The sequence below is a fragment of the Leucopleurus acutus genome (genome assembly GCF_964270905.1).
Source record: "Leucopleurus acutus genome assembly, chromosome: 11".
NCBI classification, from domain to species: domain Eukaryota; kingdom Metazoa; phylum Chordata; class Mammalia; order Artiodactyla; family Delphinidae; genus Leucopleurus; species Leucopleurus acutus.
Window position 1 is genome coordinate 4,222,264 of NC_139152.1, and position 26,276 is coordinate 4,248,539.

At 59.4% G+C, this 26,276-nt stretch overlaps 1 protein-coding gene across 4 annotated transcripts in view; it reads left to right on the forward strand.

Moving 5' to 3' along the window:
- The window catches only part of TSPAN9 (tetraspanin 9), a gene marked incomplete at its 5' end in the record, with an annotated part of 181,512 nt that overhangs the window by 90,125 nt on the left and 65,111 nt on the right, over positions 1–26,276 (forward strand). For 3 of the 4 annotated variants that reach the window (XM_082850857.1, XM_082850859.1, XM_082850858.1), the window contains one exon: positions 14,681–14,760. In XM_082850857.1, the coding sequence (XP_082706983.1) occupies positions 14,698–14,760 (63 nt within the window). Of the gene's footprint in view, positions 1–14,424; positions 14,761–26,276 lie in introns of those variants that run through there. The other variant, XM_082850856.1, reaches the window with a different exon arrangement.

Sequence of the window (26,276 nt, forward strand, 5' to 3'; positions counted from 1 at the left end):
ACTTCAGGGAACCGTCTTCCCGGAGAACACAGTGTAACCGTCCCCCCGGAGTTGGGGGTGGCAGCCCTCCCGGAAAGGGCTGCAGCTTGGGGCGCCCTTGTTTTGTCACTGAACTCTCTTGATTCCTTGGTTCTATGGTCTCTATCCTCAGGTCTGGTGCCCAGTGGGGTCGGCAGAAATGTCCGTAGTAGTGTTGATACTGACAACAGCCCTTGAGACTGAGTTGTCCCTCTACCGCTTCCGTCACATGTGGTTCAGAACACATTTAGAACAACCATTTGGTCAACAAGGGTTTGTTGAGCGTAGCTGTGAGCCAGCACTGTGCACAGTCGCTGGGGAGACCGAGAGGGGAAAAGGCTGGGGGCCCAGTGAGTGAGCCGTTCCCAGGTCTTTTGTCCACATCGTGGTCTGTCTCGAGTTGTCAGGCCCCGGAGGGTGGGTGCAGTGGGAGCTCCAGCGTGGTTGGAATGTCTGGGGGTAGGCAGGGCGGGACCAGGACTCATTCTGATGTGGAAACTCAGGGGTCACATTCAGCAGTGGAATCTGGGCGTGCCAGGGCAGCCCTTGACTCACTTTCCCACGGCTGGTGGATCTGAGGGCGTGGACGGGAGTTTCCGGTCCCTCCTAGGAGTGCTGCGGTCACAGAGGATGACCGGCCCCCTTCGGAGCTCCCCAGGTCAGTGCTCCTCTGTGAGCTGGCTGCTCCTGCCTGCACCCTGGGCCACCAGCCCGCTGTGGTGACGAGCTGCAGCTGGGCCCGCAGGGCTTAAAATAGCTGGGTGAGCTGGCCGCTTTGCATGTGGGGCGCCCGCGGGGCGTGATGGGCAGCTGCCTGGAGTTGGGGCGCCAGTGGCCCTGACCCGGGGTGGACAGTGCTCTTTGGGAGTTTCTCCCGATCTCAGGGCTGGGGGACAGGGGGCGGTGTGGCTGGGGGCTCAGGTGTGGCTGATGCAGAGGGGACGCGAAGAGCTTGTCTTTCCCAAGACCTTTTAAGGGAAGGCCTCGAACCTGACCTTGGGGCCTCCTGCTGTAGAGTCAGAGGGCTTCAGACCCGGCATCCTTTAGCCATGTAGGGTCCCGTACAGCCTAAATGAGAAGAAAAAATGAGACGCAGAGGTGGGGTGCCAGGTCACGGGCACCTGGAGTCCCAGCCGGGCGGGCACTGACCACTGGGCCCCTCGCTCCCCAGCTGCCTCCTGTTGGCTTGGGCAGAAGCCTCCTCTGGGCTTTCCTTCACTCAACAAGTATTTCCTGACTAATGACCACGTGTAGAGCTGTTCTTGGCTACGGAAACACAGCCAAAACGCTGCCCTCATGAAGCTTAGTTCTGGTGAAGAAGAGAGCTCCTAAACAATCAATGAATAAAAAAGCAAGTTACACCGTCCACTGGGGTTAAGTGCTGTGGAAAGAGCGGAGCTGGCTGACACTGGGCGCACTGGGGGAGGTGCAGAGTTCAGTGCGGCAGCCCTTGAGGAGGTGGCTTTGGGTGGGGCTGTGAAGGAGTGAGAGCCGGCAGAGCAGACACCTGGGGCAGGGGCGACCCAGAGGAGGGAGAAGCCGGCGTAAAGGCTCCCACGTGAGAAACGGCAGGAAGGACTGAGTGGCCGGAGTGGAGGGATGAGTGGGGTGGGCGTGTGTGTGTCAACGGTGACCATGCTGCGAGAGCTTTGTCTCTTACTCTGGGAGAGATGAGGGCCGTTAGAGGGTTTGGTTTTTTATTTTTTGGCCGCGCAGCATGTGGGATCTTAGTTCCCCGACCAGGGATCAAACCCGTGCCCCCTGCAATGGAAGCGTGGGATCCTAACCACGGGACCGCCAGGAAGTCCCCCGCTCGAGGGTTTTGAGAAGAGCAGGGACCTGGCCTGACTTACATTGTACGGGAGCTGATGTCAGCGGTCTTTCTCTGGTTATTAGGCCACCTGTGGGGGACCCCGGGAGACCCTCCCCATGACGTGTGCAGCCTCCATTCCTGTCCCCACCCCCAACGTGCGACTTCTCCTGGGAGGACGAGCAGGGTGCTGGGTTCTTCTCCTTGCCGTGGAGTTTCTCCTGGACCGAGGGAGCTGGGCCGTGGCAGTGGTTGGCCGGAGGCTGCTCGTGCTGGCGGTCAAGAGCCTGTTAGTAGAGAATCGGGAGATTTGCCATCAGGAGTAGAAACTGGCCGCGGTGGGAGTATCTGCACCGTGGAAAGTGGCGCGCACGAGTCACGGCTTTTCCCCGGAGAGCTGGCTGGTAAACGTGGACAGCCCACCCCCGGTTGTCATCCCCACTCTCCCTGGGCCGGGGTTTCGGGGGGCGGGGCCTCCGCCTGCTTTCATTGGCACCCACACCAGCGTTCAGGCTCTACGAGGTCGGAGTGCAGCGGACGTGTTGGCTGGGGGGTGACGTGGGGTGGTGCTGGCGTGTTCCCTCGGATTTCCGAAGCACGCCCATGGGCCGGTGACGGGGTGCTTCTCTTTTGTTCCTGGACGCGCGGTCCTGAGGGCCCTCACACCCCACTTCTTTCCTTCCCTTTGCTCCCTCTGCGTGTGTGGGACGGCTTTGTGCCTCTGTGCATAAGAGCAGCGTCCAGCACCAGGCCCGGGCAGAACCTAGGCCTAAGGAGAGGGCTCTGTTCAGAGTGAGGAGCCCCAGCTCCGCCACTAACTAGCTTCGAAGAGCCCTCTGCTCGTCGGGCCTAGTCTCCTCGTGTATGACTGGGATGACTGCCCTGCTTGTGTATCACACACGCGTGCGGTGAGAACCAGCTGAGTCCCCGTGATCACGCCTTTGCACTCGACGTGCAGCACCTGGGGCCCCTCCTCCACCCGCCTCCAGTGGGGGTGACAGCCCAACACGCTCCCACTTCCTCCAGGAAGCCTTCCTGGATAGGCCAGGCCTCCCTGCCCTTGGTTCACACCACCCACTCTGGCTCGTGCTCGAGCTGCCTTTTCAGTTTTCGAGTCTTCCCCTGCGTGGACGCAAGCTCCTCGGTCACAGCCACAGCAGCGAGCCCAGGGCGGCCCACAATGGGTACTTGGGGAGTCTTATTGACTGGTAATGATTGTCTGTGTCCTTGGTCTCTGTATGGAGCCCTTGAATATGCTGGCTGGTTGTGTGTGTGTAGATGGAAGGTTCTGAGGTGTAGACGGCCCACCTGGTAAAGCCCTTTCCCAGCAGTGCCTCTCTGCTCCCCGGAGTCCTCCCTAACCGCACTCTGCAGACGAGGAAATGGAAACAGCTCACTCCTTTGTTCATTCATTCAAAAAACGTGCACGCTGCTCCGAGAGCTGTGTGTCTCTGGTCCGGGTCACACAGGTGGCAAGTGTCAGAGCTGGGCCTGGGCCTGATTCCCTGCAGTCTGAGCGTGTGCCCTGTGCTGCCGTTAGGACGAGCGGGCACCCACGGAGGGATGCCGGGTGAGATGAGGAGGGGCGGCGCCGGTGGTCAGGGCCTGATCCCGCTGTGTCGTCCCGCCCGGCCGAGGCTGGCATTTCCTCCGGCCACGGTGTGGGGGAGGGGGAGAGCAGGTGTGCCCTGGCGCCCAGCCCGAATGGGATATGGAAGCACCCCCTGGGGCCGGAGCTTGGGGGATGAGTGACACGCAGTCACCCAGATGCGTCAGGCCTCGCGGAGCCCAGCCACATTCTCTGAGCTCCAGGCTGGACATCTGAGCCCCCCAGGGTTCAGGAGGGGACCGAGGCTGGCCGGTGACCCTAGAGGGGGCCTCCAGGGCGAGGACAAATCGTGGTGATCTGGCAAGATGCGCGCCCATCGGCAAGGCTGAGGGCGGTGTTGGGGGGCGTCCAGTGCATGGGCCGAGGTGAGTACACACAGGGGAGGCAGGGAGGCTTGGGGGCCGTGTGCACTGCGTGAGGTGAGTACACACAGGGGAGGCAGGGAGGCTTGGGGGCCGTGTGCACTGCGTGAGGTGAGTACACACAGGGGAGGCAGGGAGGCTTGGGGGCTGTGCACCGCGTGAGGTGAGTACACACAGGGGAGGCAGGGAGGCTTGGGGGCCGTGTGCACTGCGTGAGGTGAGTACACACAGGGAAGGCAGGGAGGCTTGGGGGCTGTGCACTGCGTGAGGTGAGTACACACAGGGGAGGCAGGGAGGCTTGGGGGCTGTGTGCACTGCGTGAGGTGAGTACACACAGGGGAGGCAGGGAGGCTTGGGGGCCGTGTGCACTGTGTGAGGTGAGTACACACAGGGAAGGCAGGGAGGCTTGGGGGCCGTGTGCACTGCGTGAGGTGAGTACACACAGGGAAGGCAGGGAGGCATGGGGGCCGTGTGCACTGCGTGAGGGTTCAGTTAATGGCCCTTCAGATTTTTTATGTGTTCACCACGGATCCTGCGAGAGGAAACTCGGTGGGTTCATCCCCTCAGGGGCTTCCCGTAGGAAGACATGCAAACAACCTTGATACAGGGCAGAGTGAAATCAGCGCCCCGAAGAGAGGTGGGTTAGGGACAAGAAGAGGGTCTCTCAGTTCGGGGGGTCCTTCGTAGAGGACATGGCATCTGAGACGCGCCTCAAAGCATCCACTGAAGGGAGAGGTGGCTGGGTGGCGGCGGTGGAGGGCGGCACGGAGCCCCAGACGGAGACAGAGAAGTGGGGAGCTCCGCGTGGTGGGAGCTAGGGCACAGGTCAGGACTGACAGAGCACAGCGCCGGAGGTCACGACCCCACGCTCGAGTACTTGTGTCAGATCCCTGGGGAGCCCGGGAAGGTTTTCAGCTGGCGAGAGGGGCAGCGTGGCACCCCCAGGGCTCTGTCTCAGAATAGTTATGTGGTAGCCGGTGGCAAGGTTAATTGTGGAGGGGACTGGAAGCAGGGACCCCGGGAGGGAGAACTGGGCCAGCAGGAGCCTCTGCTTTCAGGGTTGTGTGTGCCGCCTGCATCCTGGGAGGTTTTGAGCAAGGCTGGGTCCCCATCGTGTGTGAGCGGGTTCCACCAGCAACGACCCTCTGCTAGAGCAACCGGAGAGACACTGTGGAAAGAACTTGCCTAAGAGTTTCGGTACCAACAGCAGACTACCTTCAGGTCTGGGGTGGCCCAGACGCTCCTCTGAGGCCCCTCAGTAGGAGGCAGCCTGAATGGCAGCCTCCTGGACGCGGGGCAGCCTGAGTGGGCACAGGGGAGGGAGCCTCACTTTACAGAGTGGCCAGTGCTTCAGAGACCACAAGGCTTCATGCACTGAGACCGCCGAGTCCTCAGACAGCCCAGTTCTACCCAACAGAGATGCGCCCACCACTCATCCCCACGCCTCTCGTTCTCTTCTGCTGGGGGGCGGGGGAGCCGTGTGCAGCCTCCCCTCCCCCATGGCTTCAGAGCAGACGGGGTCCCGGCCACTGTTCTTCTCCGTCTTCTTTGGAGCATCTACAAATGCTGTGTGCCTGCTGTTCTCCCTGCAGTGGTTCCAGCCTCAGTGAAGAGGCAGGAAGAGGCAGCAGCTCCTGAATCGGCGGGAGGGCCCCAGCCGCATGGGCTGCTCGCACAGGCTGGCCACTGTGTCAGAGCGCGCTGTCCCAGCCGGTGGTCAGTGCCCTCCATGGACTGGCTGAGGAATACTAGATTTGCTGGGTCAGGAAATTCCACTGGTGCATGACCGTTACCTTCGGGCTTCATTACACTTCCCTGGGCCCACTGCCGGGCCTTATCTCATTCTCCGCAAGCTGCCTGCCCTCCTTGATAAGCGCTAATCACGGTGCCTCATTGCTCCTGGGCATCCGGGAGCTGATGGCGTGGATGGCACACAGCAGGCCCTTCTGGGGCATCTGACAGGGAGGCTGATTGGGCTTGGGGTGAAAGGTGGGGCTCGTTTGGGTCTTGCCTGGAAAAAAGGGCCTGTGAGCCCAGGGGGTGCCGCTCCCTGGGTGGGCCCCCAGCCTGCGCCCTGCATCCTGTAAACCTGCTCAAATAGGAGGCGTGGCAGCCCTCACTCGCCTCCCAAAGGCAAGACCCATTCTCCTGAAGAGTGGCTGTCACCTTGCTCGAGGCTCCCATGAGGCCCGCTGTCTGCACGCGTGTGTTCGGTGGTGATCTCACAGCTCCTGTGCTCTGGGCACTGGCTCTGAGCCAAGCGCTGGGATACAAAGATGACGGACGCAGCCCTCGCCCTGAAGGGGCTCACAGTCTGGGGCCAGGATGTTGGCGAGCAGGTAGCTCCGTGGTGGGATGGACTCAGGTGCGTTGGCGCTCCAAGCAGAGGCCTGAGCCCGGCTGTGGACACTGGCATTCAGGGTGCGGGGAGGGAGGTCCAGGCAGAGGAAGCAGCAAGTGCTACGGCTGGGGGCGAGGCAGACGTGGGAGGTCTGTTCTGGTGGGAGGTTAGCCAGGTAAGGGCGGGGGTGGGAGAGCACCTGGCGTCCAGGGTCATGTGTGCTTCACCCCCGCCTCCCTTCCCAGTCCCCTTGCCGCGAAACCTCACTTTGGCTGGGTGTGTGGACGTGTCCTCCCCAGACGTCCTGGGCACTCGTCTCCCTCTGGCTTCGCCCAGCCTTTTCCCACCAGCATGCTCTTCCTTCTGCTGCCCTGATCGGCCCTGCCCATCTCCCAAGAAACAAGGTAGGTCCCATTTCACTGGGTGGGAATTTCAGGGCTGGAAGGGGCCTTAGAGAAGCAACCAGTAGAAACTTCCTGTTCTGTAGTCGAGGAGGTGGAGGTAATCGGCGTCCTGAGGCTTCGTCCCTCAGGCGACCCAGGAAGCCCTTCATTGGCGGTGCTGCCATCCCAGCCCCCGTGTCCCCCCTCCTTTGAGCCCCTCCTCTCTTGTTCACCCAGCATTCTCTGGTCCCGCTGCTGGTCACGCATTGTCCTGGGTTCAGCCCCTGCTGCCCTGGGGTTTATGGTCCGGTAGGAGAGCCAGACAGCAAACTGTCACTCAAGTAAGCATGTGCTTCCAAACGGACAAGTGCTGCAGGAGAAGTGGAGCTCTGAGAATTTAGGCTTTAATTTAGACGGGGTGGGAGGGGAGCCACAAAACCAGAAGAGACTGTTGTGAAGCACTCACAAGAACTCAGGGGTGAGAAGAAGTACGTCAGGTGGTGGGTCGAGGAAGAGCATTCCAGGCAGAGGGAACAGCATGGGCAAAGGCTCCGAGGAGGGCAAGCTCCGCAGGTTCACTGGTTGGAGCACAGTGGGCTGGAGAGGTGGTCAGGGGCCAGTCCTTCCAGACCTCCAGGGTGGCTTAAGGAATTTGGATTGTAATAGAAAAGTAGAACAGCAAATACCACACACACACACACACACACACACACACACACGCATGCACGCACGCACGCACACAGACACACACATACACATGACCATAATCTCAGCAGAATGGAAGCCACTGAGGGCGGTAAGAGAGCAGTGTGAGTGAGAAGATGGGCCTCAGGCGGGGGCGGGAAGGAGAGCCCTGGCCGAGATGCTGCAGGAGCTGGACCAGGGCCGTGGCCGTGAGCCGGTGAGGAGAAGGAAGCTCATTGGGTGGGATTTGTGTTTGAGAGGAGGTGGGGGCCCGTGACCACGGGGAGTCAGGATGAATCTTGGGTCTCTGGCATGAGCAATGGGGTGGGTGTTTAGGCCGTTTATTGAGGAGGGGGTCGCTGCCAGGGGAGCAGGGCACGGGCAAGGTCAGTCCCTCTGGGGCACAGGAAACGGGAGCTGCTGCGAGGCAACCACGTGGGGATGCCAAGCAGGGGCTGGGTGTGCGTGCCTGGGGCTCAGAAGACAGGTCAGGCGCAGGTAAACCTCTAGGTGTCGTCAGCATGTGGACGGCCCTGGAACAGATAGGGTGGCGAATGCAGGAGTGTTGGCAGAGGGGAGGAGGGCCCCCGAAGGAGGACCTGCCAGCACTTGCCCTCAGAATTTGAGCCACGGGACATTTTGCATCAATTATGTGTTGTCTTGTATCTTTCTCTGTTCAATCACCCTGTGATTAGATGGGCACTGGGACCATATTTACTATAATAACGCCTGTTGGTGGTGATGACCGTGCCTCAATTCACTGAACACTCTGTGTCCAACACTGTGCTTTGTGCATCACATTCCTAACCTCCAGTCTCTGTCTTTCTGCACACTGCTCGGGAGGTGTGTGTTATCATCTCCATCTCACAGTTGGGGAAACTGAGATACAGAGCAGGCAGGGGGTCATTCCAGGTTACCCGGCACGTGGGTAGCTCACTGCAGGTGGGATCTGGACACAGATCCGTCCAGTCCCAAAGCCCGGAGTTTGCAGGACATTGTTCTCTGTGGTCGGGGCGGGTCGTGGGTACGGACGGCAGTCACTGCAGGCGTCTGAGCATATGCTGTCCTTTCTCCCAGACCTGGGCCCCTCTGGCCCACAGTTAGGGGAGTGTGCCGAGTGGGTTGGCTTTGGGATGGACCCTCCTCACCTCACCTGGTTCCTCGATCCAGAAGCCTCCCTGAGAGCGGGTCAGGAGTGGTATGGCTGGTCTGGAGCTGTGACTGCGATTCCTTGGAGCTAAGCTAAGCGTCCGCAGTATCAGCAGCTCGTGCTCTGACGTGCGCGCCCACCCGTCCCTCAGGGGTGTGGACACAAAGCTGAGGTCTCTTCACGGGCGTGCTCCCTCCGTAGGCAGGAGTGGCCACCACCTCTTGGGCCTGGAGATGTGATGGAATGAGGGAGTCTGCATGGGCCCACCGGGGACTCGGGGCTGGACGTGGGTGTCTCCACCAGGTTGGCTGCCCAGGGCGGGGAGGGCCTGGAGGGGTTCTGTCCTCTCCTTTTCCCACCTCCTACCTTTTCCGACTCTTCCTCTCTGCTCAGTAAGTTTGTGTGTTTACCTGTCTCTCCGTTTGTCCATCCGTCTCAGGCTGGACCACATGCTGGGGACGTGGCTGTGAGTGGCAGCTGACCACGTGGTCCTCACACCAGGTCCCGATGCCCTCGATAGCCTGCTTCCCAGGAGTGGCCCCATACACGTCTGGTTTGGGTCCCTCCCTCTGGTTAGTGAACCTGGGCCCCTGGGTGATCTGTGGGGAGAACTCAGGGCCTAGGCCTGGTGGGCTTCCTGGCCCTCCACCTGCCCTGACTGAGGTGGTCACAGGGGCAGGCACTGGGGCTGAGGAAATGGTTAAGACACAGCCCCTGCCTCCTTTGAGAAGCCCAGTGACTAGAGCAGAGGCAGGTGGACAAACTAATATGTGTGGACGAAGATCTGGGGGCCTGAAGGAGGAGGGGCAAACCTCTTCCCAGGGAAGGAGGTGCCGCCCTGGGTAGAAGGTCCTGAGCAACACATCCCTCCTTCTAAGGGCGCCCCTCCCACTGCAGCCTAACCCAGTTCTTTGTTTGTTTTCCTTACTGGTCTCAGAAACTAAACAAATAACAAACACAATGACCTTTAGTTCCTTTCTACCCCAGCCCTTTTACTATCATCACCGTCCTTCGTGAATCCTGGCCAAGTCTGGTGACTCGTGGCCCTGGAGCTGTTTAATTTCCACGGCAAATTGGAGGCCCACCCCTGCCCCCTGCCCCAGACCCTCCTCATCTCCCCCTGCAGAGTGAACCTTCATGCCAACATCCTGGGGTGTGGCCCGTTAGGCACCGCTCCATCCTTCTCCCCCTGCCCTCTTTCTTTTTAAAATGTATCGAGGTGACATTGGTCTATAACATCATGTACGTCTCACGTGTACAACATCGTATCTTGACTTTTGTATACTCTGCAGCATGCTCCCCACCAAGGGTGTGGTTTCCAGCCCCCACCCTCCAGCTGCCTCCCTCCCCTCTGATAACCACCGCTCTGTTCTCTGTATCCACGGATTCGGTTTGGTTTGCTTTGGCTTGTTTATGTATTTAATATCTGACACATGAGTGAAATCATACGGTATTTGCCTTTCTCTGTCTGACTTATTTCACTTAACCCGTGAGGTCCATGCATGTTGTCACTAATGGCAGGGTTTTGTCTATTTCGTGGCTGAGTCGTGTTCCATCATATATACACCACGTCGTCTTTATCTATATTCATCCATCGTCCATCCTGGTTCCCTTTTGGCACCATCGGTAAATGGTTTGCTTAGCAATCAAAGCATTTTCTATATTGCTGAAGAGGATCCCAATTTGGGAGTTTAAGAATTGAGCTGAGGCGAATAAGGCTCCCTTCTGCAATGGTGGCCCCTCTGGATGGCGAGGGCCCCTCTGTCTCACCTGAATTCTGGTGGGGCCGCCCTGCCTGAGCCTCGGAGGTCCAGGATGCCTCACGAGCTACACACGTTGTCAGATACAGAGATACTCGGTGTGGGACCGGAAGGGGATCTGTGTGGCCTGTCACCTGTGTGCAGGTTAGCGAGAGCCCAAAGGCCTGAGAGACGCAGGGAGAGGCCAAGAGCTTGGCATTACTCTGAAGCTGCAACATGCAGCATCTCCCCAGCTGCCAGGCAGCAGAGATGCTGCATATCGATTTCACGGATTCGCATCTCCTCCTCCCCTCTGGGAATTCTGTACCTGCTTACTTTTTTTGCTGTCTAAAGAAAAAAAAAGGAAAGAAAAAGGCAGCTCTGCCTTGTTCACATGCTCTGAGATCCTCAAGGGCAGTCTGTACCTTCCGGCTCCCCTGAGCCCGGCGAGTAGATGAGGACCATCACGGGGGAGAGATGGTGTCTCACATCACCTTCTCTCTCTGATGGTTCCTTCTGCGCCCAAAGTCTAAGACATTGAGGCAGCACAGCAGCTGACCTTGCCTCTCCACCCTGCTGCCAGGCCTGGCTTCCTAGGGCCCCGCTTCTGTCACGTGCCCCACTGCTTGGGAAGCCCCGGGATGAAGCTCAGACTCCCAGTGTCACTCGAGGCCTCACAGGTGGCTCACTGTGGCCCCCCAGGCCCCGTCTCCTCACTGCCCCCGAAGTTCCCCTAGCCGTGCTCTCCCCCCTCCTCTGTCCCTGCCACGCCCGCTCCAGCCAGCCCTTCTCCAAGGGGAGGCCAAACTCCAGCTCCGTGCCGTCCTGTCGTGGCACGTGTGCGCTCTGTCATTCTGCTGTGGGCTTCTCCAGGGATGGTCTGTTCACTGCATCTCGAGCCCCTTGGGGCCACGGCCGTGTCTCACTCACCTTTGTCTCCCCCGGGGCCCCCGCTCACTGTCCCGCCGCGATGAACTGTCTGTGGCGCATGAGTGGTCTCTTCATGGTGGCAGCGGAGGACGGCGTTCTGGCTGAAGCCGCGTGCCCCTGGCGGTCTCCTGGCTTTGCCTGAGCCTGAGCTGCCTCCTGTCGGGGGCTCAGTTCCTGTCTTGCAAACTACCTTCTCCCCTCACCCTTCCTTCTTCCAGCCCGCTGTACGATAATGTGGGGCCATCTCCTGGGGGACTCCCCTTTGCTGACCACAGGTCCAGCGGCACTGCCCTGACCACCCCTCTCCCCTTTGCCCCTTACTCAGCTCCTTCTGCTAATGACCTCATCAGGCTCCCTGTTGTGCTTTTAGATTCTGTCTGTTAGACTGGCAGATTCCCAAGGGCAGGAACTAGGTTTAGAGCCCAAGAGAGTAAAGAACATGGGTTTTGAAATCACAGTTTCCTTATCTGTAAAATGGGAATAAGAACCATACCCATCTTGTGGGGCTGCCCTGAGGATTCTGTGAGTTACTGCGGGTGATGCTTGGTGCCTGGGATACACTGGGGACTTGCAAATAGGAGTTGCTCTTATGCTTCTGATCATCGACTAAGCTGGGAGCGAGCCCTCACGGGAGTGGGACCTCAGTGCCCTTTTGATGAGCGTGGCCAGGAGGGAGCAGAGCAGAGCGCTTACACTGGGCGGCCCCTCTTCCTCTCCTACCTGCCTGTTGTCCTGCACCCCCGGCCCCCCAGGGCTTCAGCTGCTGAGGAAATAGCTATTGGCACAAATCCACGTGTAGTCAGAAATGAGGGTGGAACGATCGAGGACAGTGGGGAGGCTGTTCTCATGGAACAAGGTGTGAGCTGGCGAGAAGAGAGAGATGAAAAGAAAGGAGAAGGCGGGGTGGGGAGTGGGGGCCAGCCTGGGAGGTGCTGGCTGACTCCAAGTCCACGTCGGAGACTAGTAGTGACAGCCCCTGGGACTGGCTCAGCTCTTAGGGGCCTCAGACGGTTCTCACACAGGCCGACTCCTCTGGGGCTGGGCTCTGTGAACCCCATTTTAAAGAGGAGGAGATAGCACCTCACAAAGGCGGACCACCTAGCCCTGATCACAGACCTCAGATCAAGCTCAGAGTGAAAAACAGGTCTCCTGACTCTCAGTCCAGCTGGTATGATCTCTCCCGCATCAGAGAAGTGATGTGGCAGCCGCGAGCCCTCAGGAGCCGGTCCAGGCTGAAGAGGACAAGAGGCATTCCAGTCGGGTGGCCGTGGGATCTGCCAGGAGCCAGCCGGACATCTGCCCCTCATGTGTGCACAGCACCCACGGGACCGCTGTGCCCAACCAGGAGACAGCAAGGTGCCGTGTCTGTGACACACACTGGCTTTCGTTGCTGGGCTGCCATCTGAGTGGGGGAGGGGCTCAGAATAGTAGCGCCGCTGTTGGTCCTTTTAAAGAAGCTGGGCTGCCCTCAGAAAGAGCGCCCGCACCCCTGGAATGCAGGCCTGCCTCCGGCCCCGAGGTGCAGACTCAGCAGCTTAGGGCCCCGCAGAAGATCTGTGACAAGGGTCTGGTCGGAATGAGTGTCCCCCTCGGCCAGAGTGGATGTGGTAGCTCTGTTCCTGCCCATGGCCTTGGTGATTAATGTCCTTCTGTCTTCCTGGCTAGATCTTGTGTATCTGAATCTGAAGGGCAGGGAGCAGCACACCTCATACCTTGTTTCCCCAGGTCCTGGTGCACTCAGCACAGAGCAGGTGTGGAGTAAACGTCTGATGGGATCCCGGGAGGACATTTTCACACTCACACCATCCAGCCGCCCTGCCCAGCGCCTCCCGGCGGCCGAGCGCGCTGTTAGGTGTGGGATGCAGGGCCAGGGGAGACGTGGCGCTGCTCTGGGGCTCTCAGCACCCTCTTGCTGGTGGCAGAGGTGCCGCCCCCCACCTGTCTTCTGGTCTTCTTTATTTGCCAACTGGGCAGCGCAGACCTCTGCACAAGCCCGGGACGCAGGTGGTGTTTCATGGTAGGATGAAGGGCTCCTTCTGGATGCCCCCAAGCTCCTAGCGAGAGCATTCTTGGTGCTGTGCCCTGACCAGCCCTGCCGGAGCGCCGGTATCCCAGCGCGCTCCGACACCACCCTTGGCAAGGCAGGATTCGCGGGGGCAAGGCAGGACCTTACCTGGGCCACCTACTCTTCTCAGCCGGGTGGGGGGGTCCCGACCGGAACGCAGGTCAGGAGTTGGGGGGGGGGGGCTTGCGCAGCTGCAGGAGCCTCCGGAGCCGCGTGCGCGCGTGCGCGGAGGGGGCGGGGCGGGCGGCGCGGGTCGCGAGGGCCTTTCCCACACCTCGCGCTTCCCCTGCGGTGCCAGCTCCCCGTGCGCCCTAGCCTGACCCACGTGTGCAGACACGCGCGCCTGTGTGTGTGTAGCCGGCAGACCTTGTGCCCGGGTCGGACAGGCCCCGTGGGCACAGGGGGCGGCGGCCAGCTGGACAGCGGCCGCGCTTCTTTCCCCTCCAGTCTTCCCCAGCACTTTCCTCTGGGGAGGTTTCCTTGGGTCGTGGTACCTCCAGCCATTCCCCTCCCCTCCCGCCCCCTTCTCTCCCCGGAAAGAGGCCAGCACCTTGCGATGAAGGTTCTGGTTCACCCCGGCTCCGGAGCCCTTGACATTTAGCGAGGCTCGCGGCGCACTGGTGTAGGCACCAGGCAGAACGCTAATCCCATTAAAGCTGTGGTGTCATCGGGAGGGAGGCTGCCCCCCGCAGTCCTCGCGTTCATTGGCCGAATGCAAACCAGGGGGCGGGGCCGAGGGCCGGGGAGGGGGCTCCGGAGATTTCGGAGTCGGGAGTCGGGCCGGGATTTCGCAGGGGTAGCCCAGCGGTTGAAGCTGCGGCGGATCCCTCGGCACTGCCCGCCGCGCGGCCGGGCAGCCCAGGGCCGGGGGCAGCTCCGCAAAGTCGCGGGGCGAGAGGAGGCGGGCGCCCGCAAAGTGGCCGGGCCGGGCCGGGCTGGGACGGGGAGAGGGGTGCCGGGGAGCCCGGAGCCGGGCGCCCGGGTGCCTCGCGTGGAGCTGCGGTGCGCCCGGGAGGCGAGCCGCCGCTCGGGAGCGAGCAAGCAAATCGCTGCCTCCCTAAGGACTCTAAGTTACGCAGGCCAGCCGGTTCCCGGGGAGCGCGCGTGGAGCCGCGCCGCGCCGCGCCGCAGAGCCCTCCCGGGCCGGCCGGCGAGAAGCGGGGCGCCGGCACCCCCAGCGCGGGGTCCGGCCGGCAGTGCGCCCCGGGACTGAGCGACGGCGTGCGAGCCTCCTCCGACCCTCCCGCAGCCCGCGCCCGACTCGGGCGCCCCCTCCGTGCCACTCCGGGAGCGATGCCCCCCGCCCCCCGCGCCCCCCGGGAGCGACGCGAGCATGGAGAAGTCGAGTAGCGAGGATTCTTCGATCCACCGGAGTCCATCTTTGGACAGCAAGGACTCGGACTTTGCCAAGCCGTCCACCTCGGGCCGCCCGTTCGGCCGCGGCTTCACGGCCGGCGCCTTCTACGGCACCGCGGGCTCCCGCGGCCAGAGCCGCGCCGAGGCTGGCGTGAAGACCGACAAGTACAATGCGCCCAAAGGCAGCAAGTACGTGGTGTTTTACCTGGACCTGTCCTTTGTTCTCCTCCTAGAATTTAAGAAGTGCAACATGGCCAGAGGCTGCCTCTGCTGCTTGAAGTACACGATGTTCCTCTTCAATCTGATATTCTGGGTAAGTCCTTCCCAGTATCTCTCCTTGGTCTCCTCTCTTCTTTGCTTAAGCACGATACCCTCTTCCCCTTCAGAGCTGCATTGCTCTGCTCTCTGCACAGCGGTAAGTGGGTTTTAAAAAACGGTTCCCCCGGCCCCCGCCCCCCCGCCCCCGCTTTCATTCATCTTTCTCTTCCCTTCTCTCTCCTTGGTGGCTGAGTGGAGGCTGCAACTTGCCTGTCTTCCAGGAGAGACTCGTTCTACTCCTGGGAGGCTGCTGAAGTTTGCCGCCACCTTCTCCCCCTGTAAGAAACCCGTGCCCCCAACTGGGTAATGTGTAGAAATAGGTGTGGTGTCGGAATTTTTAGCAGCTGTGACCTTGAGTTGAATTCAAGCAGAAGTGCGGACGGTTTTCCGAGTTTCTTCTTGTATTCCTCCTGAACATGCACGAACACAGTCTGTGGCACTTTATGGGCGTGAGATGGGGGAGTGGTAGAGGTCACGCCCTCCTGATCCTTTCAGTGAATCCCAGGAAAAGGAGAAGGAGCCCCTATCCCAGGCCGAGGGGCCCACTCGCTGGCCTGCAGCTCTGCCCCCGAGTTAGGGCTTGTGTGGAGAGGGGGGTGTGGGAGGGATGCTGCCATCGGGTGGCCGCAGCTGCTTTTGAGGGATTGCAGTGGACTGGGCAGGGAGCGGGCCGGCCATGTGCTCCCGCCATGGGACCCAGAGCCTGGAAGGGACAAAGGGAGTGCCCCATCCTTGGTGAGAGAGGAGGTTCTAGAGAAGGTGCCAGTGTGTGGGGCAGCTCGGAACTGTGCTCAGTCCCCTGTTATTCTGCCCCCGTGTGCCCCTGCGCACGAGAAATACTAGGCGAATTTGAAAACTTCTTAAATGCGCATCTAACTCTTCCGTCATCCCAACTTCTGCCTCTGCCTTTCTTCTCTGGAGCCCAGACGCAGTCGGCACAGATGTCTGGCCCTGCCCCAGGGCTGTCCTCCCCCCTTGTGGAGGCTGTCCACTGCCCATGGTCCAGGAGGAGCATGGGGCAGGAGAGTCACCCAGTGCGGGGGGCTGCGTGCGGCGTGCTTTGGTGTTCAGGGCTTATGTGGACTGACCCACTTTAACTGAGAAACGTTCACGGGTGTGTATGGGTGGGTGAGTTTTCCCTGGGAAGGGGAGAGCTCAGGCCTGGGCTGAGGGAGACGGGGCTCTGGCCTTGGCTCCGCATCAGCTCTTTGTGTGACCTTGGGCAAATCACTTTATCCCTAAGGACTGGGTTTCCTTTCCAGTCCAATGTGGGGGGCGGTCGTGATGGTCCCCCTCACAGCCTCGCCTCCTGAGTTATGGGACGTCCTGCCTCCTTACCTTCTCTCTGGGGAGGGAGCCCCCTTCCCTTTTCTTCCGAGGAGCCTGGTCTGAGATCTTTTGAGTAGATTTCCCCAGGTCTGGGTCTGGGCCACTGCTGGTAAGATGTTACCTGTCCTGTGGTGAGGGTTTTGTGGAAATTGGGGCAGATCCACTGGAATGTCAGGAATGATCTTGTGGCTGCCTCTGGGCAAGTCCTCCTGGCCCTCTGGCTCGTTTGCTAGCATCCGTGTCAGCCAAGCACTGGTGTGTGTTTGTCTGGGGCCTGCGGATTTCCATGAATGCTGCCCATTCATTGTGCACAGCTTCCCTCTCTGTCCTTGTTCACAGTCTCCGCCTACCTTTCTGCCTTTCTGCCTCGCCCCACTCTTACTAGACAGACCCTCCTGGGATGCTCGGTGCCCTGGCCAGTACCTCCCACTCAGACGCGCTCCTCCCCGCCCCCCACCCCGCCACCTGCTGGCCAGAGTAGGTATAACTGCATGTGCCGCCTCTTTTTTTCTCCGGGCGTTTGGGGACCTCCCCACGCGCTAGCTGGTGCTGTGGTCTGTGCCCTGCACATGGAAGGCACTGGTTGTGTGTTTGTGAGTGAATGAAGGGAGGGTCAGCGCAGTAAACCCACACATGTGGTAGGGATTCCCAATCCCACCTGACAGGAAAGAGAAGTTAGTTCTCAAACTTGCCGCCGATGAAGGCTGTCCTGGCGCCTTAGCTGTGGGATGACGAGCGACATTCTCTCTTCCGGTGGCTAATGAGCCGGTCAGTGGAATGGCCTTCCGTTTTGGTTATAGTGAGAGAACTTACTCTTCCTAATAAGAAAGTACCTACCCCCTCTCTCCTACCCGGCAAGGACTCGATTTCTTCTAGCCTCTGACTTTGCTGGCTGCGTAATATTTTCAGAATTCCCACAACATGCTATGAGCTGGGAAAAATTCTGAGTCTCAAAGACCCAGTTCTTTCATGCTTGTAGCATATGGGATGATGAAATGAGGCCTAGACCTTAGGAGAGATGGAAAATTCAGCAGAAGAGAGACGGATGCGTGTGTGTGTGCGAGTGTTGGCCACTGCGTTTCTTGGCAGGTAGACGAGCAGGTGTAGCCAGGACTTGGGCTTGCGCGTCCCTGTACCCCAGTCCAGCAAAGGCTTCCTGCGGGAGGTGCTTGGGCCTGAAATAGAAGGAGCAGTGGAGGGAAGAGCCAACTCGGAAGAGAAGGAGCGAAGGCGGTGGTGGTGTTGCTGAGGCAGGACCTCTGGAGACCGCTGCTGCTCCCCAGGGCACCAGGGAGGCAAGGACAGACGTGAGTGAGAGGGTGGGTGCGAGGAGGGTCAGCGCCAAGCCCTCTGGGACCCAGAGCAGTTGTTAGGAATTGTGTAGCCATGACTTTCTAGTGTCATGGCTCAGAGCCCAAAAGGAGGCTTTTCTGAGGCATTAGAGCTGAACCTGCGGCCTGTAATCCATAGGTTGAGATCTCCCCATAGATCCTGGCGCCTACCTGGTCGTTCTCCAAACCCACCGCTGCGGCCACACCGCCTGCCTCCCGGGAGCCCGCTGGGAGGAGTCCCGCTGCCAGGAGAGGTGCAGCTGTCTCACGCTGCAGCCCCTCGCAGGCCTGAGCGGGCCTGGCTCCTTGCCACTGGGTGGAGCTTCCAGGGTATTGGTGTTGGCGGGGGCCCGGGTGACATCACCGGGGGCAGGATGGAGGCGGAGCTGTGCGCTGGCCCCCCCCCCCACCCCCTTCCGAAGGAAAGGGCAGGTGCCTTGCAGGCTGCTGGGCGCCTAACTGTGGGGGGGAGGGGACGGCGTCCAGGTCTGCCCCTGGCACTGCTGCCTAGAGCCAGCTGGTGCTAGCCAGGTTGGCGCCCAGGGCAGCGTTTCTGAGGGCCTGACATAGACGGTGGGGTAGAGGTCAGCCTGCCTGAATGAGCCCCACCTCCTCTGTGCCCGTGCACGCCCCACCCGGCTCCTCAAAGAGAATGCTGGCTTTCCAGGTGGGTGCGAAATGAGCTGGCGCAGAAGTTTCCCCATGCTGAGGGGCCTGTCCACCAGCAATCCAGCCGCCCCAGCTATCTCTCCTCGTCTCAGCCCCATCTCTCAGTCCTCCCAGGACCATCTGGTGGAATACTCCAGGCAGAGATTAAGCGAAGCTAAGCCCCTCAAGGAGGGCACAGAAGGCTCAGAGCTTTCAACTCTGAGTATCGGGGCGAGCTCTGAGTGCTGGGGGCCTTTGTCCCTTTCTCGCGACGGCAAATCGTGATCCCATCCCACCTCCTCCCAACCCAAATTGGGCTCCTATCTGATGGGGGCAGTGGTGGGAGTAGGGCTGGCGTGGCTAGTGTAATTGCCACTCAGAATAATGGTCACTTTGCATGTTCACCAGCAGAGCTGTCCCATCACTTTAAATCATGGCTGGCAGAGCAGTGACATTCTGGCCTCACCTGGAAGTCTATTCCTTGTGGATTGGTCTCTTAAGAAAGGCCAATTAGCCAAGGAGGCAGCGTTCAGGGTGCCTGCTGGGGCAGGAGAAGGGCTGGCGCAGGGCTGCGTGTGCCGGGTGTCGGGCGGGCACCCTGATTAACTTCTCCTACGTGGGGGCAGGCATTCGCGGCCTGGCCCCTCTCAGGCCGCTCACTCTGCCTCTGGGTGCGGGCAGCGTGGTCACGGCTCTCCAGCCACCTTGGAGGCACGCGTTTGGTACTGGCTTGGCCGCCAGTGGATGCCGTAGCCGCCCTGTGTCCGTGAAGCCCAGGATAGGGTCTGGTACAATCCGGGCTGGGCGGCCTGGGGTGTCCTGAGTCTGTGGGCTGCCTTCTGTCTGGGAAGGGAAGTCGTGAGTGGGCTGAGGGGTCAGAACAGAGTCCCAACAGGAGATACAGGCCAGGCTGGGCAGCAAGAGGCACGTACGTAGAGGCTTCCCAAAGGCTCCGGCCGGCTCCCAGAGGGCGGCTACACGTGGGGCCTGATCCTTGGGGTGGGTCAGGCCTGGCTCTGCTCGGGGAGGGGGGCTAACGCCCCGAGACCCGGGAATGTGGCCGTGAGGGAATGCCGGCTCTGTGTTCGCTTCCTTTCCAAAGCATTAAAAATTAAACTTCCTTGTCTTGAAATCTATTTTTAAATCATGTCAGAGCCAGCATTGGTGTCAGTCAAGAGGGGGTGGGGAGGAGGAGGGCAGGGAAGAGAGAGTTCTGCTGAAACGGGGGGGGGGGAGTGCTGTCACCCCTGTGGGGAAGGGGCCGCAGGCCTGCCCCCCCTCCCGCTGTCCTGAGGAGCACAGAAAAAGCCCCAGGCCTCCTCCCCCGGCCTCCGCGGAGGATGGGGCCTCGCCCTCCCCTGCCTCCGTGTGCCTGGCTGCCCTTGGTCGAACTTGGCGGCGGGCTGTGGGCCTCACTGGGCTGCAGGGTCCCAATCGAGCCGCTTCACTCATGCCACAAGTATTTCCTGAATGCCCGCTGCGTGCGCAGGAGCCTGCAGCGCTGAGGACCGGCTGACTGGGCTCGCACAGGGCAGATCAGCTTTCCCGGGCCAGGAAGTTGTGGATGGGGAGGTCACCTGGCCCGTCCTCCCCCAGGCACCAGAACACGGAGCCCCCCTCCCCCTCCGCAGCACCCTGGGCCGGGGCAGCGGCAGGCCTGGACTCAGCGTCCGTCCTGGGGCCCTGACTTGACCTGTCCTTCCCTTCCCCCATGCCGTGTGATGGCTGTCTCGGTCCCTCTAAAATGTTTGCGTCCATCAGAAATAAAGGGGAGGAAAAACAGCCTGTTTCTTTTAGGAGCATCTGAGTTTGGAAAAAAGAATTCGTGAGTTGTGTCTTTTCTGTTTCTTCTTACGGAAAGGGCTGAGTGGGCGCTCTGTGGCTAGTGTGCGCTAGGTGCATTTATCGAGCACCTGCTGTTAGCCAGGTCCCTGGGAGCAGTCAGGTGCATAAACAGATAATGACACTTCCGGGCAGTAAGTGCTCAGTCGAGCTAAGTAGAGTAATTAATACTGCTTAATAGAGACAAGATACAGAGATGACAGTGACAGCTGGACTTGGAAGGATGGATAGGAGTTTGCTGGATAGATGCGGATGGGGTTCCGGGCCGGGGAGAAGGGTGATCCAGACTGAGCCTCCGGCATGTGTGCAGTGAGCTGAACATAGGGAACAAAGGGCGGTGTGAGCCTGGTGGTGCCAGCCGAGGGCGGCTTCCTGGTGAGTTCGGCCTGTGTTCCGAGGACGAGGTGCTGGGGCTGCCGCTAGGTTTGTCACCGGGGCTCTGCAGAACGGGATGCTTTGCTTTTCGGGCGGTGACCCCCGAGACAGGTCTTGCGGTGCCGCTCGGGCTGCAAGCTGTCGCTGTCGCTGATGCAGCTTACGGAGACGCCCGGCCGCTCCCCTTCGGCTGCCATGTACCTGCGTCCGTGGTTCCAGTTAGCAAGCTCTGAGGCTGAGGCAAACCCGTTGGGCAGAGTTAAGTCTTCTGAGCCAGCTTTGTCGCTGCTCGCGTGTGAAAGCTAGTCTGCCAGCAGGAGTCGGGGTGGGGGGGAGGGGGGCATTGGGGCAGGGACATTACAAGTGGCATGGCAGCTCGGGATGGAGAAGGGGCTCTCACCCCCCACCCCTCGCTCTTCCTCCCCCAGCCCCAGGACCTCAGGGGGCCTGAAATCTCTTTTAACGTGGTCGGTCCGTGCTTCCATTTGGATGGGTTCTGCCGTCTCCTCCCTCGGGCCCTGGCAGGCCTGCTGAGAGGCTGTAGGAAGGCCCTGGAAGGGAAGGCCACAGGGTTTCAAATCCTCTTCCGAGTGTGGGCAGCTCAGTACCACCCAGGAGGCCGGGTTAGGTGGCTGGTGCGGGGGTGACTGCCTTCAGGGAGCTTCCCATCCATTCCGGGGCTCTTCCCTAGGGTGTAGGTTCGAATCACCCAGGCAGCTGTGTACACGGGCAGAGGCCACCGTGCCCCTTGACCTACGACCTACTGACTCGGAGCGCGCAGGAATGAGGCCTGCGTTGTGAAGCGTTCCTACCCCTCCTGGTGCCTGGGCTTCCTCACGTGTGACAGTATCACCTGTCCTGCAGGGCTGTTGCCAGGGGCCCAGGTGAGGCGGTGTGTGCATGACACAGGTCCGCTTCTTAGCGGGATGCTGGCACGCCGGACTCAGTGACCAGTGGTTGCAGGTGTTGTCACCGCCCTCCTGCAGTGACAGCATGGACCCCCAGGGAGCTCCCCACAGTGAGTCAGGTGCCCAGGGCTGGCGTGACAGTGCTGGGCGGGGCTTTGGAGCCAGGACGGAGCTCCAGATGTCTTGTTAGGCTGGGGTGAGTACCATGTCCTCTGGTCTCAGGGATACGTGGTAGAAATGGGGAGGCGGCTCTGTGGGAACGGAGGATAGGGTGGAAGGCAGTGAGGGAGGGCCGGGGTCTCGGACGGTGGGGCCTGCAGCTGCCCTGCCACACTGCACTCTTCTCGGTTGGGCCACGCCCTCCCCTGCCCCCCTTTGTTCCTGGTGCCATGAATCGGGCCGGCTGGGCCTGTGGTCACATGGCAGGGTCCCATGGTCCTCTGCCCTGGGCGCTCCAAGGGCAGGTCACGGCGCACACTCCGGGTTAGGCTCTGCTGGGCAGCTTGGCTCTGACCTGAGCTGACAAAAGACAGGCAACTAGGGCCTCCAGGTCACTTTACTAACCAGAAAAATGGTCGCTTAAAACTGTTTTCAAATAGCAGAATACATCATATTTAAATTCATAGAAAGATGTATATAACGAACATGTGCCCACCATGTAGTTTAAGGAATGAAACGCCATCTGCACCTGCGAAGCCTCTGTGTGGTCCTCCCTGGTCCCGCCCCCGCATCCTGCCTGGAGAGGACCATTCTCCTTACATCTTGTGTTCAGTGTGTTTCTTTACGGTTTTCCCGCATGTGTGCATCCTTAAACTCCACATCGTTTGGCTTGGCTTGTTTTTAAGCTTTCGGTAGTTGGAAGCATTCTGAATCTTTAAAATTCAGCGTTACGTTTATTGATTCATCCGTGTTGATATGTGTGATGATGGTGCGTTTATTTTTGCTGCTCCATGGGATTCCGTTATGTGTGTGTGCAGCAGTGTATTCTTCTGGTGATGACATTTGGGTTATTTCCTTCTTTGCAAACATGCTTCTGGAGACGTTCTTGAATAAGCCTCCTGGTGCACATATGCCAGAGCGTCTCTAGGGCCTCGCTTCTGAACGTGTCTCTGGAGGAGCAGCTCTTTCCTTCCAGTCTTTGGACAGGGCTCTGCTGTGCGTGACTGGTACCCAGCTCCAGCCAGAGGTGACCCCACTGCATCCCCGAGCTTGTTGATCGTGCACTTGAATGTTCTGGCCATGTCAAATTGCTATAAAGTTCCTCAGCGTTGAGCCAGTCCGTGGGCCACACGTGGAGAGCTGCTTTAGGAAACAGCAAGGACTGGCATTGATGAGTTTCAGAATACTTGCATTTCCACTTTATTGGAGAATGACAGATTATTTTCCAGACTGGAAACATCAGTTGACACTTCCCCCAGTGGAATGGCAATTGAAAATGGAAAGTTTGGGGCATTCTCCAATACGGTGGGTGTAAAATGCTGTGTTGTGTTTTAAATTTGCATTTCTCTGATTATTAGTCAACCTCTTTTCATAGGTTTATCAGCCATTCTTTTCTCTTCTGTGAATGCCGCTTGATGTTTTCGTCCATTTTCCTGTAGAGTTGTTTGCTTTTTCTTCCTAATTTTTAGGAGTTTTATCTCTGTTCTGGACACTCATCCGTTGTCCGCTAAGTGTACCACAAACACCCTTGACAGCTTCCGGTTTGTAGCTTGTCTTTTCACTTTCTTCAGAGGTCTTTTGATAAACAACTTCTTTAAATGAATGTAGTCAAACTTATCAGTCTCTTTTCTTTGTGAGATGGTACTTTTTATGTATTATTTGACATAAGATCTGAGGGACATCTTTATGTCCCTGGTAATAGGACAGTGCTTTTGTCACAGCATAATAGACGCTCATATTCATGAGGGTCTGAATGAATGAATGCATGATCGAAGACGAGTCCCTGTATTTATTTCTGAAGGCTTTACTTTTCATATTTAAGTGCTTCGTAGCTCTGGGATGTATATCTGCGTGCGATGTGAGCAGGGCCCCGACTCCTCTCTCCCCTTGTCACAGCAGCTGCCTGAGCCCCCCCAGCTGGCCAGGCCCCTTCTCCCCCACTGGTGGGTACCTTGCACCTTTCCCTGTGCTACACTGTCTGAATTACGACCACTTTATAACAAGTCTCCAGAAGTGGTAAGGCAAGTCCGTTCATCTCATGCTTTTCAAGAATGCTTGGGCTATTCTCGGCCCTTTGTTCTTTTGTGTAAGTTTTGGAATCAGTTTGTCTAGTTTCACCAAAAATCAATCCATCAACCCCACCCCCCAGCCCTGGTGGTATTTTGATTGTCCTTTCATTGAATCTCTTGATCAACTTGGGGAGAATCGCCATCTTTGTGTTTGCATTCATGAATCTAAATTGTATCCTCAACGTGCATTTCTGTTCACGGACGTGGTTTACTCCACGTATTAGGCCTCTAATGTTCTCCGTGAGGGTCTTACGCGTTTTCCACCGAGTGCAGACTTTTGATCCTTCATCCTTTGCCACGGGTGGCTCTGGTGTGAGGGATGACAGGGCGGCGGCTCTGAAAGGAACAGTGAAAGAGGGAAGGTAGGGTTAGAGTCTCCTCTGGGAGAAAAGGAGCTGGGGGAACCCCAAAACCAAACACCACTCGGTCCCTGGTGCCTGTCCAGGGGCTCCACGTGGCCCGTGCTTGAGTCAGGCGGGGGTGTGCGTGTCTCCCTCCAGCTGCTGTCCTCCCCCCGGGCAGGGAGGCCCTTTCAGAAGTCTCAGAGAGCAGGACCCTGTGGTCCAGAGTAGAAGCAGAAGGGGTGGGGGCAGGGGGCAGCCGGTGTGTGTGTGTGTCTCTGTGTGAAGATGCTGTGATAGCACAGAGGGCGGGGCAAGTTCCTGAGAGTTTTTACAATGGCCCCACTGCATGGCATGCGGTTCCCCGGGCAGGGATCGAACCCACGCCCCCGGCAGTGGAAGCGTGGAGTCTTAACCACCGGACCGCCAGGGAGGTTCCCCTGAGGGTTGTTAAAATGTCCTCGTGTTCCACTGGACTGGTTCTGCGCTTGCATCTTCCCCAAGGTACCCAAATTGTAGGTTCTCAGAGCTTCCGCCCATACGCACACATACACAGTTATGTATGCATGTATGTGCGCACGTGTGTATACAAACCTAATGCGGTATTTATGTACAAACGTGTGCGTATGCCGCGTGACTATGTAAGCAGGCAAAACACATTGGCAGTGTAAGTATGTGCGTATATATTTATACATACGTGAACATGTGTATTTAGAGAGATTCCCTCCAAGTGTGTGTGACCTTGGCTATAAGCTGGCATCTTCATCTAAGCATCTCACGTTCTAGATGGATTCTGTGCAAGCTGAGGCTCCCAGATTGCAAGCACCACACACCAGGCAGGGCTAACTCAGAAGCACAGACTGTATCTCCCCGTCCATCTCTCTGTCTGTGAGCCGTTCCCAGCAGTGTCAGTGGCATCTGGGGGCAAATCACTTGAGCAGACGTCTCTTCCTTTTGCCGGCCCAGCTTTCTTTTCCCTTCTCTGGGTACCCGCACCCCTGTTTTTCTCTCTGTGGGTCTTTCAGTATCTATGAAGGATACCAGGTGAGCTCACAGGCTAGGAGGGAAGGCTGAGCCGCAGGCCACACATGGGCCAGGGACCAGGGTGCTCCGGGGGTCCGGTGCCAGGACGATGGTGAGCTTGACCCCGTGGACTCCGTCAGGGTGCGTCAGCTCCTGCCGCTTTGGCCCGTGGATCTCACTCGTCGAGATCCAAGAGACTCAAGATCTGGGAGGGAGTCTGGCTGGTCACGAGCCCAGCCCTTGGGCAGGGGCGAGCAGAGCACCCTGCTTGACGGGACAGGGCCATCTGCACTGGGGAGGAGGAGAATATCCTCAAGAAAAAAGGGTGCTGGTACCAAACGAAGGGGAGGGCAAAATGGTGGATGAGGTGTTTGCCCCCGTGTCAGCTGCTGCTGCTGGGACTTGCTCACCCCCTGAGGTGTACCTGCCCCACTTCCTGGAGAGAGAGGGCGGGAGCAGGTGGGGAAGCGAGACCCAGGGCGGTGGGGCAGCTGCTGCCCCGTCCAGCGGCCCTGGTTCTGTTCACATGGCCACGCCAACTGCCTCTGCTGGTGGGATGGGCAGCCTGGGTGCTCCTCTGTGTGCCCAGCGCCTGGCTGTGCCACCCAGGTGTGTGTGAGTTGCTCAGGGGTAGGTGTTCTGGGTTCCCCAGAGGCGGGCCACTCTTCGGGGCATCTCCCAGCAAAGCACACTCCTGGATCCTAGCCAGTCAGCCCCTTTCCACACCCCTCCCCGGTGACCACCACCGGGCAGAGGCCCGGCCAGCCGATGCTCTGCGGTGTGCCTGCCGGGCCGTGCTGTTCCTTTAGCCCTGCCCTGGGTTGTCCTGCCCTTCCTTGGTGCTGAGTCCCTGGATTCCCCAAAATGTGTCCTCAGTGATGGGCCCTGGTTTGCTAACCCTCAGGCTGGCCTGGACGAGGGGGAGGCACGTGAGAAGGGGGGCCCGAGCCAGCAGGGTGCAAACCTGGAGCAGGACCCGGGGAAGGAGGGGAGCATGGAGGAGGAGGAGGTCCTCCACAGGGTGCCTGCCTGCGGGCACCCCTCGTTGGGGAGGGGACCCTGCGTTGAGTGCTTGCCGTGTCTGGGGACGGAGCTGGGTGCTCTCCTGACCCTGGTGGGTGGTGTCAGCGTGTCCGTGTCCAGCCCCTGCCGTCTGTCTTCTGAGCACAGCAGCTTGACGGAGAAAGCAGGTCTCAGGGAGTAGATGAGGGCCAGAAAGGACAGAGCTCCAGGACCCGGAGGATGGGAGGTGTACTGCTGGGGAGAAGGCAGGGCAGGAGGACAGTCATGAGACGGTTCTAGGTAAGAGGGGGCAGGGGGAGCATGGAGGACGAGGGGGCAGGAAAAAGAAGGTGGTATGGGGCTTCCCTGGTGGCGCAGTGGTTGAGAGTCCGTCTGCCGATGCAGGGGACACGGGTTCGTGCCCCGGTCCGGGAAGATCCCACATGCCGCGGAGCGGCTGGGCCCGTGAGCCATGGCCGCTGAG